General features: G+C 53.5%; 2 protein-coding genes across 5 annotated transcripts in view; one reads left to right on the top strand and one right to left on the bottom strand.

Annotated features, from left to right (window-relative positions):
• The window catches only part of PLXND1 (plexin D1), a 53,126-nt gene extending 50,959 nt beyond the window's left edge, over nucleotides 1-2,167 (top strand). For all 3 annotated transcript variants that reach the window (XM_030930953.1, XM_030930607.1, XM_030931357.1), the window contains 3 exons: nucleotides 152-292; nucleotides 682-756; nucleotides 945-2,167. In XM_030930953.1, the coding sequence (XP_030786813.1) occupies nucleotides 152-292; nucleotides 682-756; nucleotides 945-1,061 (333 nt within the window). In that variant the 3' untranslated portion in view covers nucleotides 1,062-2,167. The remainder of the gene's footprint in view (nucleotides 1-151; nucleotides 293-681; nucleotides 757-944) is intronic.
• Nucleotides 2,168-6,209: 4,042 nt separating this feature from the next.
• Nucleotides 6,210-15,036, bottom strand: LOC104676630 (histone H1oo). Of its 2 annotated transcripts, XM_010381506.1 has the most exons (6): nucleotides 14,926-15,036; nucleotides 13,948-13,954; nucleotides 9,997-10,256; nucleotides 8,312-8,675; nucleotides 6,868-6,932; nucleotides 6,337-6,570 (listed from the first exon to the last, which is right to left on the bottom strand). In XM_010381506.1, the coding sequence occupies exons 1-6, from the start codon at nucleotides 15,034-15,036 to the stop codon at nucleotides 6,337-6,339; spliced, it is 1,041 nt and encodes a 346-aa protein (XP_010379808.1). The 2 variants fall into 2 exon arrangements, with proteins under 2 accessions (XP_030776388.1, XP_010379808.1); XM_030920528.1 differs by lacking the exons at nucleotides 9,997-10,256; nucleotides 13,948-13,954; nucleotides 14,926-15,036 and adding an exon at nucleotides 9,201-9,291 and having other exon boundaries at nucleotides 6,210-6,570.
• Nucleotides 15,037-17,030: the final 1,994 nt, after the last annotated feature.

The following is a 17,030-nucleotide window of genomic DNA, read 5'->3' as shown; positions in this document are numbered from 1 at the left end:
AGAGACGTTCAGTGACCGGGCAAGACTCTTTGGGCCTCAGGGGCCTGCTAAGGTCACTTACGTGGCAGGAGGGATGAGGGCTCATCCAGAAAACGACCAGATCTGTCCGTCCTTCAGCAGCCATCTAACACCCTCGCTTTTCTCTGCCCAGGATTCACCAACCAACAAGCTCCTCTACGCCAAGGAGATTCCTGAGTACCGGAAGATCGTGCAGCGCTACTACAAGCAGATCCAGGACATGACGCCGCTCAGCGAGCAGGAGATGAATGCCCATCTGGCCGAGGAGTCGAGGGTGCGGCGGCTTGCGGGGGGGTCCCCGATGAGCTAAGGGATCAGGGGTGGGGGAGCTGGGCCTCAATGCCTCCACTGGAGTAAGGGCAGGGAATGCAGCGGGCATTTCAGAAGTGGCCGTGGCCTCTTGCCGGCCTGCAAATTCGTCACGCATTTTCCCAGAGCTTGAGGCGTGGGGGCAGGAGAGCACCCTCTGGATGGAGAGGAGCTTGGAGGTCAGGGTCCAGGAAGCTGTCTTCATAGGACTTGAGGGGCCTCATCGCTGAACTATGCTGTGGGGGCCATGTGGAGTTAAGGGGGGGGATTTGTGTAAACAGCTGGCTTTGCTGGGGCCTGGCTCAGCTTTGACCGCTGGGCTAACGTCCTCCTCCCCGTCCTGCCTCCTTATAGAAATACCAGAATGAGTTCAATACCAATGTGGCCATGGCAGAGATTTATAAGTACGCCAAGAGGTATCGGCCACAGGTGAGTGCCCCAGGGTGAGGCACCTGCCCTCGGGGCAGGTGAGCTTCCTACTCAAGTACACACATCTCAGGGTGCTTGCCCCTCACAGACGGATGTCACTTGTGGTAGACATTCAGGGCTGTGTTCTCCCCCACAAACTGAGGCAGGGCCACCCGCCATGGCCCGACTGACTCCACTGCTCCCCTCAGATCATGGCCGCGCTGGAGGCCAACCCCACAGCCCGGAGGACACAACTGCAGCACAAGTTTGAGCAAGTGGTGGCTTTGATGGAGGACAACATCTATGAGTGCTACAGTGAGGCCTGAGACACATGGAGAGCTGGGCAGGCTGCTGCAGGGAGAAACGGACGCCCCGGGCCTCAACTTGATGTTCTACCCCGTGTCTGTGACTCAGGCTGGGGAATACTGAGCAGAGACGGCTGGGGCGTGGGCAGGAGGAGGGGCTGCTCTGAGCCAGGCAGGGGTGCCCCAGCCCTGACTCCTGGGCACCTCCATCTCCTCCCACCTATCCCCAGATCAGTCTCTGGGACGGGGGCCAGAGAGCTGGTCAGGCTCTCCCGTCTGCCCAGCATGGCCTGCACTGTGCCCACCCACTCGCTTCACAGCCTCCAGCTGGTCCTGCTGCCAAGAGCCCCGCGCATCCAGGCGGCCAAGCACAAAGAAGGGGAGAGGAGGCCACCAGCCTGGAGGCTGCAGCCCAGAAACTCTACCTCATCCACACTGGTGCAGGGAGCCCTCCTTGAACTGACCTTTGATTGGTTTCTGCTTCAACCCCCAAAATGTTATCTCCACTTCCCCCTCACCCAAAGAGAATCCTGGCCACAGACAGTTTCAAGTAGTGTCAGATTTTTGTTGCTTGGGCGGCTGTTGGTAGAGTGGGCAGTGCCCGTGCCATGGGGTGCTCTGTGGGCTCCTCCAGGAGCAGGGAGTGGGGAGGGGAGGGGCAGGGGGCACAGGAGCTGGGAGCTCCATCTCCAGGGAAAGGAGAGGGGTTAAGACGCACCAAGGCTGTAGCTGGGCTACTTGATCTTGCTGAAAGTGTTTCTAAAGATAGCACCACTTTTTTTTTTTTTTTTTTTTAAAGCTTTTATATGTTAAAAAACGTATCATGCACCAACTGTGAATAGCTGCCGCTTGCGCAGAGGACCCGGGGAGGGGTCCCGAGAGGCTCCCCATGCAACACTGGAAATGACTGTTCCAGAGAGCGGGCAGACCTGGCAGAGCGCCCCTGGCGCCTGAGACCACCACCCATTCCACTCCTGCCAGAAGCGACCCTCTATGGCCGATGGGCCATGCAGGCCCCTTGCAGCCAACTCAGCCAGTGTTGGGACTGGCTCAGAGCCCATGGGGGCTGGAGGGGGGCAGTCGGGACTCTGGAATCTTCTTTATAATAAAAGCCTGACAGACAAACCAACTGTGGGCTCCAGCCTTTGTCCCGAGATAGCCAAGCCGAAGAACATGCAGTTTCTTTGCAGTTTCTTTACCAGTTTGTGAGAGAGAGGAAGGAGGGAGCCTGCCATCCCTTCCGTCTCAGCTGTACTCTTGAGGTTTGGGCAGGCACCTGACTGGCTTCTGAGAAGGCAGAGGCCAGATGATGAAACGAGACGGTGCAGGCTGCGTGCATGCTGTGGGCCTGGCCCGGAGCCGCCATTCTTTAAGCTCTGAGGATACCCCAGGACCTCCAGGAAGATTTCACAGCTACTGTATGTTGCCTGCAACTGGGTGGGCCCTGCTCCTAACCTCATCTCTAACAAGCCCATGAGGAACGTGCTAGCATCCCTACATGACAGACGCAGCAACTGAGGCTCAGCACAGCTGAAGCATTTCTCAAGGTCACACAACCAGGAAGAGACAGAATAAGGACCAGGTCCCATGCTCCTTCCAGGCCAGAGTCTCCACAGTGGTCCCCCAAGTGGGTGGGGCGGCCAAAGGTGACCACCCTGGAAAGGGAACTGACACTAACTTGCCCTGAATTTCTCATCAGGCTTAAAAAATACATAGCGGCCGGGCGCGGTGGCTCAAGCCTGTAATCCCAGCACTTTGGGAGGCCGAGACGGGCGGATCACGAGGTCAGGAGTTCGAGACCATCCTGGTGAACACGGTGAAACCCCGTCTCTACTAAAAAATACAAAAACTAGCCGGGCGAGGTGGCGGCGCCTGTAGTCCCAGCTACTTGGGAGGCTGAGGCAGGAGAATGGTGTGAACCCGGGAGGCGGAGCTTGCAGTGAGCTGAGATCCGGCCACTGCACTCCAACCTGGGCGACAGAGCAAGACTCCGTCTCAAAAAAAAAAAAAAAATACATAGCATTAAGCCCATTTCTCAGACAAGGAAGCAGGCAGTTGAACCCCCAAGCCCAGTTTAACCCTAAACGCTGTTCCCCACAGTACAGGCTGTTCCTCACCCCTGCCCACAAGAACAATGAACCTGATGCAGACATCCCTTTCCAGCCCTGCTGGCTCCTCCCCGACCCCGGGGAAAGATCTCGAGAGCCAGCTCCAAAGGTACAGCAACTCCATTTAATTTCTTGCTTTTGTGAAGGAAAAATAGTTACACATGTATTTATCAAGAGTAAGAACTAGGACAAAAGATTCATAAAATTTAAACAAAATCCCACAGATACCAGTTCTAAAATTAATGAGAACAGAAAAGTGAGGAGAAAAGTAAACAACCTTTTGCTTTAAAAATAGCTTTTTCCTACAGTGGCTTCTGTGTGGAAAGACAGTCTTTATCTTTCACATTTTCTATTCTGAGCATTGATTCCTTCTTATTAAGCAGCAGATTTTCTAATTCAAGTTATCAGCACATTTGATAGCATTTTGAGGGTGAGAGGGGTGGGTGTGATTCTGGAATGAATACAGGGTTCCCAGAGTAATGTAGGAAGCACAAAAAGCGTGAAGAAAATAAAAGCTGCCCTAACCCCTCGTGGCGAGCGTTTCTGAGAACGCCACCTGCATGGGGTGCTTGGATGGGGCGGGGCCGAGGAGTGAACTCAGGATCACTCAGGGTGTGCACACCATTTTGCAACCTGATTTTCCCCCATGCGACAATATGTCAGTAACATCTTTCTATGTCATTAAATATTCCACAGCCTGTCTTAATGTCTGATTAACATTCAGTTCCTCCTTGAAGTTTAGAAATGTATTTGCAAATGGAGGAAATCTCTAGTTTCCAGAGTCGTTTCTCAGCACAGAAGGAACCACCTTCCATGAACCAGCTATAATCCTTATCTGGGGCTCTGAGGACCTGGCAGCTGTGGGCAGGAGGGAGGCTCTTACCCTTTGAGGGTCATAGGAGGCTGGGGACCCCTGATGTAGCATCCTCAAACTAAACTCCTTTGAAAAGGAAAGAAGCCATTGCAGCTAGGGAGGTAACTTGCCCAAAGTTTCATGGACACTAGACACCTCCCACCCCTGCCCCCAGCTCTTGGATATGAGATGCCCACTCATGCCCCCCACACCACAGTCTGCCTGGAGGTGCCTCCGACAGCACCGCGTCAAGCCGTGAATGAGGGGCAGGAGCAGACCTCTCCTCAGGAAGCACCAGCCCAACCCCACTCCACCATCTGCTCTGGGTGCCCCCTCTGGGTCCTGCTGGCAGCCACATTACAGACACCCCAGGGAGGCTGTCAGCACATCTAGGCAAAGCCGGGATTCCAAGGGGAGAGGGTGGGGTGATGGAGCAGGGGCAGGAAGGGAGCGGCTGATGCCCCATGCTGAGCAGCCTCCTTCCCTTTGCACCCTGTCTGCCCCCTTCTCAAGTCCTGGGCAGTTTGCTTCTGACTCCCTTTAGTCCACCCCTTCCTTCTCTCTGTCCTCCGTGGCTAGGCTGCCACCTCTCATCAAGACCGTATCTCGGCAGCCTCCCGGCACGTGCCGAGTCCTCGCCTCAGGAAATGGTCACCCAGCAGTCACCTAGCTGTCTAGAACCCAAACTGCAGACTCATCAGTGACCCTTCCTACATCCAATCCATCAGCAGAGCCGGTTCACACCATCTTCAACAGCGATCCAGAATCTGCCACTTCTCACCCTCCTTCTGTGAACATGTCCTGGCTGGCCACCACCCCTCATCTGGGTTGTAGCAGGGGCCTCCTCGCAGGCCTGTCTGCCTGCTCACATGCCTGCAGAGACTCTGTTGCTTGCCGTCCTCTAATGGTTCCCTATAACAATTAAAATAAAGCCCACGGTGCTTGCCCTAGGCTTACAAGGCCCTGTGTGATCCAGCCGTCATCTACCCTGCAGCCCTTGTTCCGGTGAAAGGAGGGGGATCTGTTTAGAAAGATCTACTGCTGCAGGACACACCACCCCAGTACCTAGTGGCTTAAAATAACAGCAGTCACTTATTTTGCCCATGAATCTGCAATCGGGGCAGGGCTTGGCAGGAAAGGCTTGTCCCTGTTCCACCAGGTTTCTGCTGGGGCAGCTCAGTTAGGGCTGGAAGATGCAGTTCCAACACGCTGCATTCAGATGGTGGCACGTGGTACCAGCTGGTCAGAGAGTCCAGCGAGGGCTGAAAATTGGAGTCCTCAGTTCCTCTCCACAAGCTGCTTGGGCTTTCCCATAGAATGGTGGCCAAGTTCGAAGAGTGAGTATCACAAAACAAAAAGTGTCCCCAAACACAAGAAGTAGAAGCTGCCTTAAGGTGGGACCCAGAAATTGTCACAGCATCATTCTCACTGAATTCTACTGGTCAAGCATAGAGCCTGGAGTCAAGGGGCAGGGACACAGAGCCTGTCTCTCCGTGTGAGGAGTGCCACGGATGTTTTTAAAGCACCTTGGACCTTGTCGGAGAGACTCCTGTTCTTCCCTTTATTGGGCTCTAGCCACAGACTCTCCTGCAGCTCCCAGTCTGAGAAGCATGTTCCCACCCCAGGGCCTTTGCATTCACTCTTCCTTCTGCTGAAATTGTACCCCCTCCAGACACAGGTCCTTGCTCAGACAGCCCCTCCAATGCTGTCTAAACTAGCAGCCAGCCCTACCTCTTCAGAGCACAGGCGCTGGCTGGGGAGTAGGACACCTGTTGGCTGTCACAGCGCCGGGCCCAGGAGCACTCGGGAACCAGTGGCTGGAAGGTCTCCCTCTCTTCTCAGCTACTCTAATCCTTCCTTTCCACTGCCAGAGGGGTCTTTCTAAACAGATCCCCTCCTTTCATCCCACCCCACAGATGGCACCCTCTGCGTCATCTGCCTGACAACAGCTACCCATCCTTTAGGATCAAAAGCCACCTCCTCCTGGAAGCCTGATCTCAGGGCCGGGTTACTCTCCCTCCACCAGCCCGTTTGCATCCCGATATCTGATGTCTATGCCGCAGCCCCATACAGCACACAGTCTGTATCCCTGAGGCAGGACCTCCTATCAGAGCCCCAGCATTGGCCAGGTAAACAGCAGGTGCTCAGCGGATGTTCATGAAGGACCGAATGGCCAAATCCTTGAACCTCAGCTTCTGCCCACACCAGTTGTGAGGAAAAAGCAACAGAAGTCTTTATTGATAAATAGCTTACAATGAAATACATAGAGCAGTGGTTTGCTGAAGAATAAAAACTAGGGCAGAGGCTCGGTTTCTCTCCACCCCTGCCTTTGGCCCTAAGCTTCAGCCCTCTGGCTGGACACTTTGGATGATGAGGCCTTGATGGGCAGCCCAGCCTTTCTCGGGCCCTTGGGGGCCTCTGTCTTCCTGGACAAGTGTGCAGGTGCCACCTTGGACCCCCTGCCCTTAGCAGGAGCAGCAGCCTTGGTGTTTGGTCCCTGCCCAGCTTTAGGGGCCTTGGCCTTGGCCACCACCTTCTTTTTGGGCGGGGAAGCAGCACCATTCGTGACCTATACGAAAACAAACCGGGAGCAAAGAGACAGCTGGGAAGGGCTGAAATCCCAGCTCGGTGGCTCTGGGTATACAACATCGCCCTTCTAAGCCTTAGGCTCTTATCTGTAAGACAGGGATGGCAACACCCCAGGGTGCCGGGGGAGCAGAGAGAAGAAGGTGGTAGACTGTGCTTTGTAGGAAAAGAAATTGAACCCCATCCCTGGCTGACCCTTCCAGAGGCTGAGTGTGGGATGCCCAAGCTCTGGCCTGTTCAGGGCAGGCAGCCAGGCTGGGAAAGTCATGCAGGCGCCTACCTTGCTGGCCGTGGGTTTTGAACTCTTACTCCCAGCGGTGGTTTTCCTGCAGGCCTCAGCATCTCCTGGAATGTGATGGAGGTTTTGTAGGGGAAGAAGGAGGCACTGCTGGTGGGGCAGGAAGTTTCAGGGACTCTGGAACCCCCATCCCTCCTGGGTCCTAGGTCTTCACTCAGCTATGTGACATGGGGCAAATCATTTAGCCACTCTGAGCCTCAGTGACTAGTTTGAAGACTGGGAATAACAGCATGTCCCTCACAGAGTGGCTGGAGGGTTAACTGAAGCACTTGCTCTATGCAAAGCAGTAGTGCTCCAAGCCCACCAAAGCCAAAGTCTAACGGGCCTGTCAGCTCGAGCCTTTAATTTATCTTCCGCGTGGCAGCCAGAATACTCTTTTTTTCTTTTAAGACAGGGTCTCACTCTGTCACTGTGCTGGAGTGTGGTGGTGCGATCTCAGCTTACTGCAGCCTTGACCTCCCAGGCTCAAGTGAGCCTCCTGCCTCAGCCTCCCAAGTAGCTGGGGCAACAGGTGTGCAACAACACGCTGGCTAATATCTTTATTTTTTGCAGAGATGGGATCCCACTATCTTGCCCAGATTGGCTCTAATTCCTGGGGTCAGCACTCACCTGTGTGACAGAGCAAGAGCCTGTCTCTAAAAGAGAGAGGGGAAAAAAAGAATAACTCTAGCCCTAGCTGCTTCCTGTCAGAATCCTTCCACAGCTCATCGTCCTCCAGATAAAACCCTGATTCCAGCTGCCCTTCACACCTTCTCCTTGCCAACACTGCAGGTAGACTGAAATATGTACAGTTCCTCAAAAACTCCACCTTCTTGTGTTTTGTTTTGAGAGCGAGTCTCACTCTGTCACCCACGCTGGAGTGCAGTGGTGCGATCTCAACTCACTGTAACATCCGCCTCCTGGGTTTAAGTGATTTTCCGGCCTCAGCCACCCAAGTAGCTGGGATTATAGGTGTACACCACCATGCCCAGCTAATTTTTGTATTTTTAGCAGAGACGGGGGTTCACCATGTTGACCAGGTTGGTCTCAAACTCCTGACCTCAAGTGATCCGCCCGCCTCGACCTCCCAAAGTGTTGGGCTTAAATGCATAAGCCACCACGCCTGGCCTAAAAATTCCACCTTCTTTATGCCTCCAGGCCTTTGCAAAGGCCCTTCCCCTGCTTGAGACACCTTCCTCCAGGAAGCCTTCCCTGACCCCTGCCTCAAGAATGAGTCACGCTCCTGGTTTCTGCCTCCCCGTTCATAACCCTTGAAATGTCTGCCTCCTTCCCCCAACTAGCTACCATGTCTCTCCAGGTCAAGCCCAGTACTCAGGGCACATGCACTAGATAAGGAAACCCCTCTCCAGAGCTGGCTCCCCGACCCTACTCCAGTGGCTGTCAAGACCCCCATTCCCACACCACCCCCTAAAAGTCACACAGCTACCTTGGTTGCTCCTGCTGCCTTTGGCCTTTGCCTTCCTGCTGAGCCCGCCGGCACTGGAAGTTTCCCGCATGGCCTTGTCTGGCTTGGGGGGCACCTTCCTAGCCTCTCCCAACTGTGCCCTCGTGTCCTTGGCCACGCCACCTTGCTTGCGAGCCTTCTCTGTGGCTGTGCCTGGCTTGGGAGGAGCCTTCTGCACCTTTGCTGGCCTCTTGGCTGCCTTTTTCACCTTGTCGACGTTGGGAGGGTCCTCCTTGGCCTCGCTTGGTTTCTTGGGGCCCTTCCCCTTAGCCTCGCCCACTCTCCTGGAGGCCATTGGGGGGCCCATCTTCCTGGGCTGGATTTTCCTCTTGTGCTTGGGAACTAACTGGAGGAGGACACAGGGTGGGCTGAAAGCAGAGCCTCAGGTGCCTCACGTCCCCCACCCTCCGTAAGACTCCGAATGGGAGGCCTCATTCCAAACAGGGGGGCTCCGCAGGCAGTGAGGGGCGGAGAGAAGGCACGAAGCCACTGTCCTTGGAGGCACTGTCTACTATGATTCTAGGATCTCATGATCTCTCAACCACCCACCCTGCCCCTGCCGCTTTCCCACAGATTGTGCCTCTGGACTCCCCCTCCCTCCCCACCCTGAAGCTCTGCCCTGCCTCATGCCCCATGCCCCCGCCACCTTGCCCCTTGACACTCAGCAGAACATGGACTGAGGTCAGATGGCTCTGGGCTCACAGCTTCATCTGCCCTCCTCCAGCCGTGTAGCACAGCCACGTCTTCTCTTCTTTACAGTGGGACCATCACCAAGGGTGTGAGTGGCAGGGGTAGGGGAGGGCTCCTGGCAAGCTGTTTCTTTCCTGTCCCCCAACCCTCAGGGCTCCCCATCACCAAGACTAGAAACCACCTTCACCCCTCAATTGCCAGCACACCGCATCAGACACCCAACGCCCCTCTGGCTCTTCTCCCTGCCCAGCCGCCTGGTCCTGCTATGACGCGAGTCCAGGCTCTGACCCACGCCCAGGAGTTCTACTAGGGTGAGACTTTCTGTGATCTGTCACCAGGTAACCACAGGGACCGGCTTGGGGTAGGCTGAGAATGTTCCCCAGTGTTCCATGGCAACTGTCACGGCAGCTGCTACGTGCAGGAAGTTGGGCAAGATGCAGGGGGCCCAGCAATGACAAGTCAGGCCCTGGGTCTGGTCCCTGAGGTATTCCTGGTGGCTGATGACAGTCCTGATGCTGGGGTGCAGTTTTGTCCCAGACCTGCCTCAGCTCTGAGTGACCTGGCCTGGGTCCCCTCTTGGAGCCTCCTTATGAAGATGAAACTCTCCCCTTTGAAACGCAGGACATGGCTGCTCAGGGAGGTGCCAGCAGGGGGAAAACCCTTTGCTGTGGTGCGGAATTCCAGGAAGGGACTACGTACCCAGGACCCAGAAGTTAGCGCAGCTGGCACAGTCCCTGGGATCCCAAACATGCAACAGTTCACCTGTCCTGGACACCAACAGGGCGACTCTTGTAGTGGGAGCTCAGAGGGGGCACACTACCTGCCTTCCTGGAGGAGAGGGCATCTCGGCTGAGACTACAGGAGGAACAAGTACAGGGGACCGGAGGGGAAAGGCCTTCCAGGAGAGGCCACAGTGCTAACAGAGGCCAGGACCATTGCTCCAACCCTGGGCTATGTCCTCCCTGAGGGGCGCTTACTTTGAAGCTGCCAGTGGCCCCCCTGGCTTTGGAGTTGAGGGGCCTGGCGAGAAGGCCACGGCGCATGCCAGTGGCCAGCGCCTGCTTCAGCAGGTACTTGAAGCGCAGGACGTCCACTGTTGGGTACTTGTGCAGGATGTAGAGCTTGATAGCCGCCACCGACGTGCCCCGGCGCTGCTCCCCTGCCTGCAGCGCCTCCAGCACCATGCGCAGCACTGGGGGGTGGCGGCGTCCCACTGGGAAGCTGCTGTGGCTCGGGCCTGAGGAGACATGGCAGGCCATCACCCAGGACCCAGTCACAACTCAGTGGCAGGCATCAGCTGGCCCGTGGGGGGTGGGTGAGGGCCCAGCAATGGTCAGATGCCCCCCTGTCCCCAAGACACTGACCGCTGGCATGGAAGCTCCCAGTATCCCCTCAAGGCTTATTAAGTGTCTCTCTTTTTCTTCGAGACACGGTCTCGCTCTGTCCCCAGGCTGGAGTGCAATGGCGTGATCTCAGCTCATTGCAACCTACACGTCCTGGGTCCAAGCAATTCTCCTGCCTCAGCCTCCCAAGTAACTGGGATTACAGGTGCATGCCACCACACCTGGCTGATTTTTGTATTTTTAGTAAAGACGAGGTTTCACCATATTGTCCAGGCTGGTCTTGAACTTCCGACCTCATTATCCACCCGCCTCAGCCTCCCAAAGTGTTGGGATTACAGGCATGAGCCACCGTGCCCAGCCAAGTCTCTCTTTTTAAAGAACTAAGTATTCCTTTAGAAAAACAAATCTAGGCCAGGTTCAAGCCTGTAATCCCAGCACTTTGGGAGGCTGAGACGGGCGGATCACGAGGTCAGGAGATCGAGACCATCCTGGCTAACATGGTAAAACCCTGTCTCTACTAAAAAATACAAAAAAAAACTAGCTGGGCGTGGTGGCAGGCGCCTGTAGTCCCAGCTATTCTGGAGGCTGAGGCAGGAGAATGGCATGAACCCAGGAGGCGGAGCTTGCAGTGAGCTGAGATCCGGCCACTGCACTCCAGTCTGGGCGACAGAGCGAGACTCCGTCTCAACAAAAGAAAAAAAAGAAAAACAAATCTAAATTGGGTGAATTTTCTAGATGTAACTATGGGTTTACAGGACCTCCAGGTGCTATGTGCACATTCTCAGAGGCACCCAGACTGAGAGACTCTCCAGGGCGCACAGCGTGGTTTCTTCCACAAATAAGAGGGAAAGAAAAAGTGGGAGAGGCACCCTATGGACTAAAGATCCTTAGGAAACCTCTCAACCAAATGCTCATTCCCAGAGCAGGATTTGAACAATCCAACTGGAAAAAGAAAGGTAACAGATAAATGTGAACCCTGGAAGGAAATACTGGATATTAGGGATAATATTGTTTGAGGTGTGCTAATGGTATTACAATTGCTTTTTAAAAGGTTCTTACCTGTTAAAGGTAAATATTATAAAAGATATTGACAGATGAAATGATAAATAAATCCAGCATTTGCTTTGAAATAACCCAGCAGATGAAACAAGAGCGTCCGCAAGCTGATGACTGTTGGAGCTGGGTGATGGGCACAGTGGAAGGGAGTTACAGACCATTTGGTATAGTCTACTTTTGTATCCATTTGAAAGTTTTTTGTTTTGTTTTGTTTTACTGAGACAGTGTCTCAATCTGTCACGCAGGCTGGAGTGCAGTGCCACAATCATGGCTCACTGCAGCCTTGACCTCCCTGGCTCAAGTGATCCTCTCGCCTCAGCCTCCGAAGCAGCTGGGACCACAGGCATGCCCCACCACGCCCGGCTAATTTTTGTATTATTATTATTATTTGACACAGGAGTCTGACTACATTGCTCAGGTTAGTCTCAAACTCCTGAGTTCAACCTATCTTCCCACCTCAGTCTCCCAAAGTGCTGGGGTTACAAGCGTGAGCCACCATTCTTGGCCCTGAAAGTTTTCATAATAAAAAGTTACCAAAAAATTCCACTCTTAGGTATATACCTGAGGGAAATGAAAACACGTGTCCACACAAAAACGTATACATGACTGTTCATAGCAGCGTCCTTCATGTCAGCCCAAAGATGGAAACAGCCCAAACATCCATGATGAATGATTGACAGATGGATGAACAAAATGTGGTCTCTACCCATCCCGTGGAATATTATCCATTCATACAAAGGAGTGAAGCCCTGGCTACGACATGGAGGAGCCCTGAAAACATGCTAAGTGAAAAAAAGCCAGTCAGAAAAAGCCACATACTGTCTGATTCCATTTATATGAAATGTCCAGAATAAGCAAGTCCATAGATGCAGAAAGCAGATTGGTGGTTGCCAGGGCTGGGGAGTGGGGGTGGAGAGTGACTGCTAATGGGTACTGGTTTTCTTGAAGTGATTAAAATATTCTAAAATTGGCCGGGCGCAGTGGCTCAAGCCTGTAATCCCAGCACTTTGGGAGGCCGAGACGGGCGGATCACGAGGTCAGGAGATCGAGACCATCCTGGCTAACACGGCGAAACCCCGTCTCTACTAAAAAATACAAAAAACTAGCCAGGCGAGTTGGCGGGCGCCTGTAGTCCCAGCTACTTGGGAGGCTGAGGCAGGAGAATGGCGTAAACCCGGGAGGCGGAGCTTGCAGTGAGCTGAGATCTGGCCACTGCACTCCAGCCTGGGCGACAGAGCGAGACTCCGTCTCAAAAAAAATATATATATATATATATTCTAAAATTGATTATAGAGATGGATACACAACTCTGAGTATACCAAAAGCCATTATACACTTTAAAGGGTGAATTGTATTGTATGGGAATTATTTCTCAATAAGGTGTTATAAAAAAAGTTGCAAATGAAGTAGGATCAAGGGTGGGGGGAAGCATGAGAAGTTGTCAGTCACCATGAAATGCATAAAAGGGATTAAAATGTGAAACCGGATTTAAATGTGGTGACTGGAAATGTTGACTTCTGATCAATCTGCAGAATGTAAAGACTTAAATTCTGGGCAATATCGTGAGACCTCGACTCTACAAAAGTCTTTAAAAATGAGCAGAGTGTGGTGGTGTGTGCCTGTAGGCCTAGCTACTCAGGAGGCTGAAGTGGGAAGATTGCTTGAGCCTGGCAAGTGGAGACTGCAGTGAGCTGAGGTCACACCACTGCACTCCAGCCTGGGTGACAAAGAAAGACCCTGTCTCCAATAAAAAAAAAAAAGACTTAAAAAAATCAATTGGCTACATTAAAAAATTTTTTCAATAGAAAAAACAAACAAACAAAAAAAACTCCTGAAACTCTAGATCTAGAGCAAAATTATAAAGAGACGTAATCCAATTCAACCCCTGTTGGTTCCCAGCCGTGACGAGCCCAGTGTGGGAATATTCATCTGGGGGCCAAAACCGTTGAGTTGGTGTAGTCCTGGGTCACTCCCGGTTTCTCAGGAGTTTCATTCTGCCCTCTAGGCCTCAGTCTTCTCATCTGTACAGAGGGGATGGGGGCCTCTGAGGAGGTCTGAGCCCTCCCAGCTGCAGTGCTACAGGGCTTCCCAAGGGTCTTCACTTGGCCTGACCTCAGGAGCAGCTCCAATGCCTCCTCTGCTTCCCCCAGACCATGTCTGTCCCAGAGAGCCACCCGCAAGAGTCCTCCCTCAGGCCTGTCCCCTCTCACCCCAGCCCCTTATTCGGCAGCTATTCCATGCCTGCCGTGTACCAGGATGTCCAGAACAGAGCTCAGCCCCCCAAACCTGCCCTTCATCTCTCTTCCAGGAATGCCCCACACCCCCCACTGCCCATACCTACCCAACATCCAAGCAAGAACTGGGGGCATTCTGGGCCCTCTCCTCCCCACCACACCCACTTGAGGCCTCTCCATAGGTTTTTTCTCTCCATATTCTGGCCTCTCCTCTCCAACTCCCCAGCCCCAGCCTCCTCTCCACTGCCTCTTCCCCACCCCATGCATTCCCCTCGCTGCATCTCACACCCCTCACCTCCCTGCTTGAAACCGTCCATGGTTCCCGTTCAATAGAAGAGCTGACCTAACCGAAGACGGCCTTGGAGGCCCTGTGTGATGGGCCCCTCCTCCCACTGCTCCCCCAGCACTGCCCCAGCACTTCCCTCCTTCCCAGAAGGAAGATGCAGCTTCCGAGACAAGCTGCTGGCGCACTGGCCTCTAGGCCTTAGCCCATGCCATTTCCTTTGCCTGGGATGCCTTTCTCCTCCTGGCCATGCAGGCTGCTCTCACTCATCCTTCAAGGCTCAAAATCCACCTTGGTTTGGATACCTCTGACTTCTGACTTCCCAGTTAACTCTGCCCTTCTTCTTCTTGGCACCGGGACCCCCTCCCTATCTTCCTCGGTGTCTTGGCAAATAGAATACTTCCCCTGGCTGAGGCACACCCATCCTTCAGGGTCATCTCTTCTGGGAAGCCTTCCCTGACGTCCCAGAGTGGGTTAGGGGACTCCTCTGGGCTCCCCCAGCTCTGGATGACCACCACTGAAGCACATACCACATTAGCAAACAGCACCTAGCCACGGACTGGGCTTCCCCGTCAGACCGGGAGTTCCTCAAGGGAGTGAACTGGTCCTGGTTTGCCTCGGTGGACCCTCATGTCCAGATAAACCCTGAGGAGTTTCTTGGTTGAAAATTGGAATGCCTAACCCTGCATGAAATGTTCCCGCCCCAGTCCCTCCAACTAGCTGCCCACAGCTGCAGTCCGGCTATGGGCTACGGTCTCCAGCAGGAAATGGGCTCCAGCTGGGAGGCCCTGTGGCTCTTCCCTGAGCTTAGCCAGCCCCAGCCCCCAGCCCCTACCTGGCCTTGCTACCTGTAGATCAGCTTTTCAGCCAAAAGGCAGTTGAGCTCAGCAGCTGGGTGCTAGGTGGGTGCTGGGGCCAGGCTGGGAAAGGACGAGGAGTGGTTGTGGAGCGTCAAGGGCAACCCAGGGAGTGGGCTCGCCGGGATGAGGCAGGGGTTGCCTCCTCTTGCTCACCGGGCTTTTCAGATTCAGTAGACTTGGATGATCCTGCTGTGGAAGTCAAGGAGGGTGAGATGTCGCTGGTGACACTCCCAGGAGCCATGAGACCGACAGGTGGAACCGGCAGACCCCTCACCCGGGTGTGAGTCTGCCGGGCCTGCCCGCTAGGCTTATATACCAGCAGCGCCCCCCACCCCGCCCCCCCACCACCACTCCAATCAGCCGTGATTGGGCTGGGAGCACTCCAAGCTACTGACTGGGGCTGTAGGTGTGGGATGGGGCACAGCAGCCTGCCTTCTGTAGGGAGCCCCAGCTGGACTACCCACTCCTGTGTAAGGTTGGGGGCATCGCTTGACTTCTCTGGGTCTCAGTCCCCATGGTACAATGATGGGAGCTGAGATGCTTGATCTCTCCTGTGCCCTCTGCCCACCAGGGGCTGGAGATGCTGATGAGGAATTGGGATCACCTGTGTTGTCAGGAAGGCCGCTGAGGCGGCCCTCTAATCTTACCAGGTGAGCAATGGGCTGCCCCACGCCACTGCTGGCCTCAGTTTCTGAAAAAGTAGCAGTTGGAGGCAGCTCAACTGCTACTTTTGCCAAGAGCACATCCCCCTAGATCAGAGTAGCCCCTTCTGAGGCCAGTCAGGCTCTCTGGGCCTGTGCCCTCCTTTGGTTTTGTTTTTAAAGACATAATATGGGAGGATGCTTAGCAAAATCTTCATAGATAAGGACAACATCCACTGGGACAATGGACAAAGAATGTAAACAGGCAATTCGCCAGCCTAAAGGCTGAGGAACAGGAACAGGAAAATGGACACTCAACCTCCTTGGCATTTGAGAAAATTCAAATTGAAACAATGGTGAAATACTGCTTTTTCCCATCAAATTGACAAAAGAAAAAAAAAATTCCGAGCAAACACCCAAGGCCTGGCTAAATCACACCCTTTCTGTAGAATATTCTCTAGCCATCTAAAATGACAAGGTAGGCTGGTGCAGGGACTCACGCCTATAATCCTAGCACTTTGGGAGGCTGAGGTGGGCGGATCACCTGAGGTCAGGAGTTTGAGACCAGCCTGGCCAACATGGTGAAACTTCATCTCTACTAAAAATACAAAATTAGCTGGGCGTGGTGGTGTGCACCTGTAGTCCCAGCTACTTGGGAGGCTGAGGCAGGAGAATCACTTGAACCTGGGAGCTGGAGACTGCAATGAGCCAGGATTGAGCCATTGCACTCCAGCCTAGGCAACAAGAGCAAAACTGTGTCTCAAAAATAAATAAATAAAAATAAAATAAAATGACAAGGTGGATTAAAACAAGGATGAGGGGCCAGGTGTGGTGGCTCATACCTGTAATCCCAGCACTTCGGGAGGCTGAGGCAGGAGGATCGCTTGAGCCCAGGAGTTCAAGACCAGCCTAGGCAAAAAAGTGAAATCCTGTCTCTACCAAAAAATACAAAAATTAGCTGGGCATGGTGGTGTGCACCTGTAGTCCCAGCTACCTGGGAGGCTGAGGCAGGAGGATTGCTTGAGCCTGGGAGGTCAAGGCTGCAGGGAACTGTGATCATACCCCTGCACTCCAGCCTGGGCTACAGTAGAGTAACACCCTGTCAAAAAAAAAAAAAAAAAGAAAAAGAAAAGGGAAAAGAAAAGAAAACAAACAAGGATGAGGCTGTATTTCACACTCAGCAAAATGACAAAGATATAAGTGTCTATCAATACTGAGTGACCAGGATTCAAAGAAAGTATGGCTGCTGGGGGTGGGGAGTGAGTTGGTAGCTGCCTTAGAAAGCAATTCAGCAATGTTTCATACAACTAAGGAGGGACTCACTCCACAACCCACCCATTCCACTCTAGGTGTAGATCTGAGACAAATGTATACATTTACATGCAAAGATGTTCATTTCAATCTTAGCGGAAATTCAGAACAACAGAAATGCCCATCAGGTGGAGAGTAGACAAGTAAATTGTGGCCTATTCTCACAGTGGAATAGTATGCAGTAGTGAAAAGGAGTGAACCAGAATGTATCGGAGAGTATGCCCCAGCTACTGAGAAGACAAAACGTGTGTGTTTGTGTGTGTGTGTGTGTGTGAAGGCACAA

Source organism: Rhinopithecus roxellana, chromosome 1 (genome assembly GCF_007565055.1).
Source record: "Rhinopithecus roxellana isolate Shanxi Qingling chromosome 1, ASM756505v1, whole genome shotgun sequence".
Classification (NCBI taxonomy): Eukaryota; Metazoa; Chordata; class Mammalia; order Primates; family Cercopithecidae; genus Rhinopithecus; species Rhinopithecus roxellana.
Note: the sequence above shows the minus strand (reverse complement) of the source record. Positions and strands in the feature narration are given on the sequence as shown.

What these genes read in the sequence shown, in the direction of transcription:
- LOC104676630 (XM_010381506.1), bottom strand. Translation starts at nt 15,036, where the DNA reads ATGGCTCCTGGGAGTGTCACCAGCGACATCTCACCCTCCTTGACTTCC. An exon ending in GGGCCACTGGCAGCTTCAAA is followed by an intron (nt 8,676 to 9,996) that starts GTAAGCGCCCCT and finishes GTCCTCCTCCAG; the next exon opens with TTAGTTCCCAAGCACAAGAG. An exon ending in AGGCAGCAGGAGCAACCAAG is followed by an intron (nt 6,933 to 8,311) that starts GTAGCTGTGTGA and finishes ATCACATTCCAG; the next exon opens with GAGATGCTGAGGCCTGCAGG.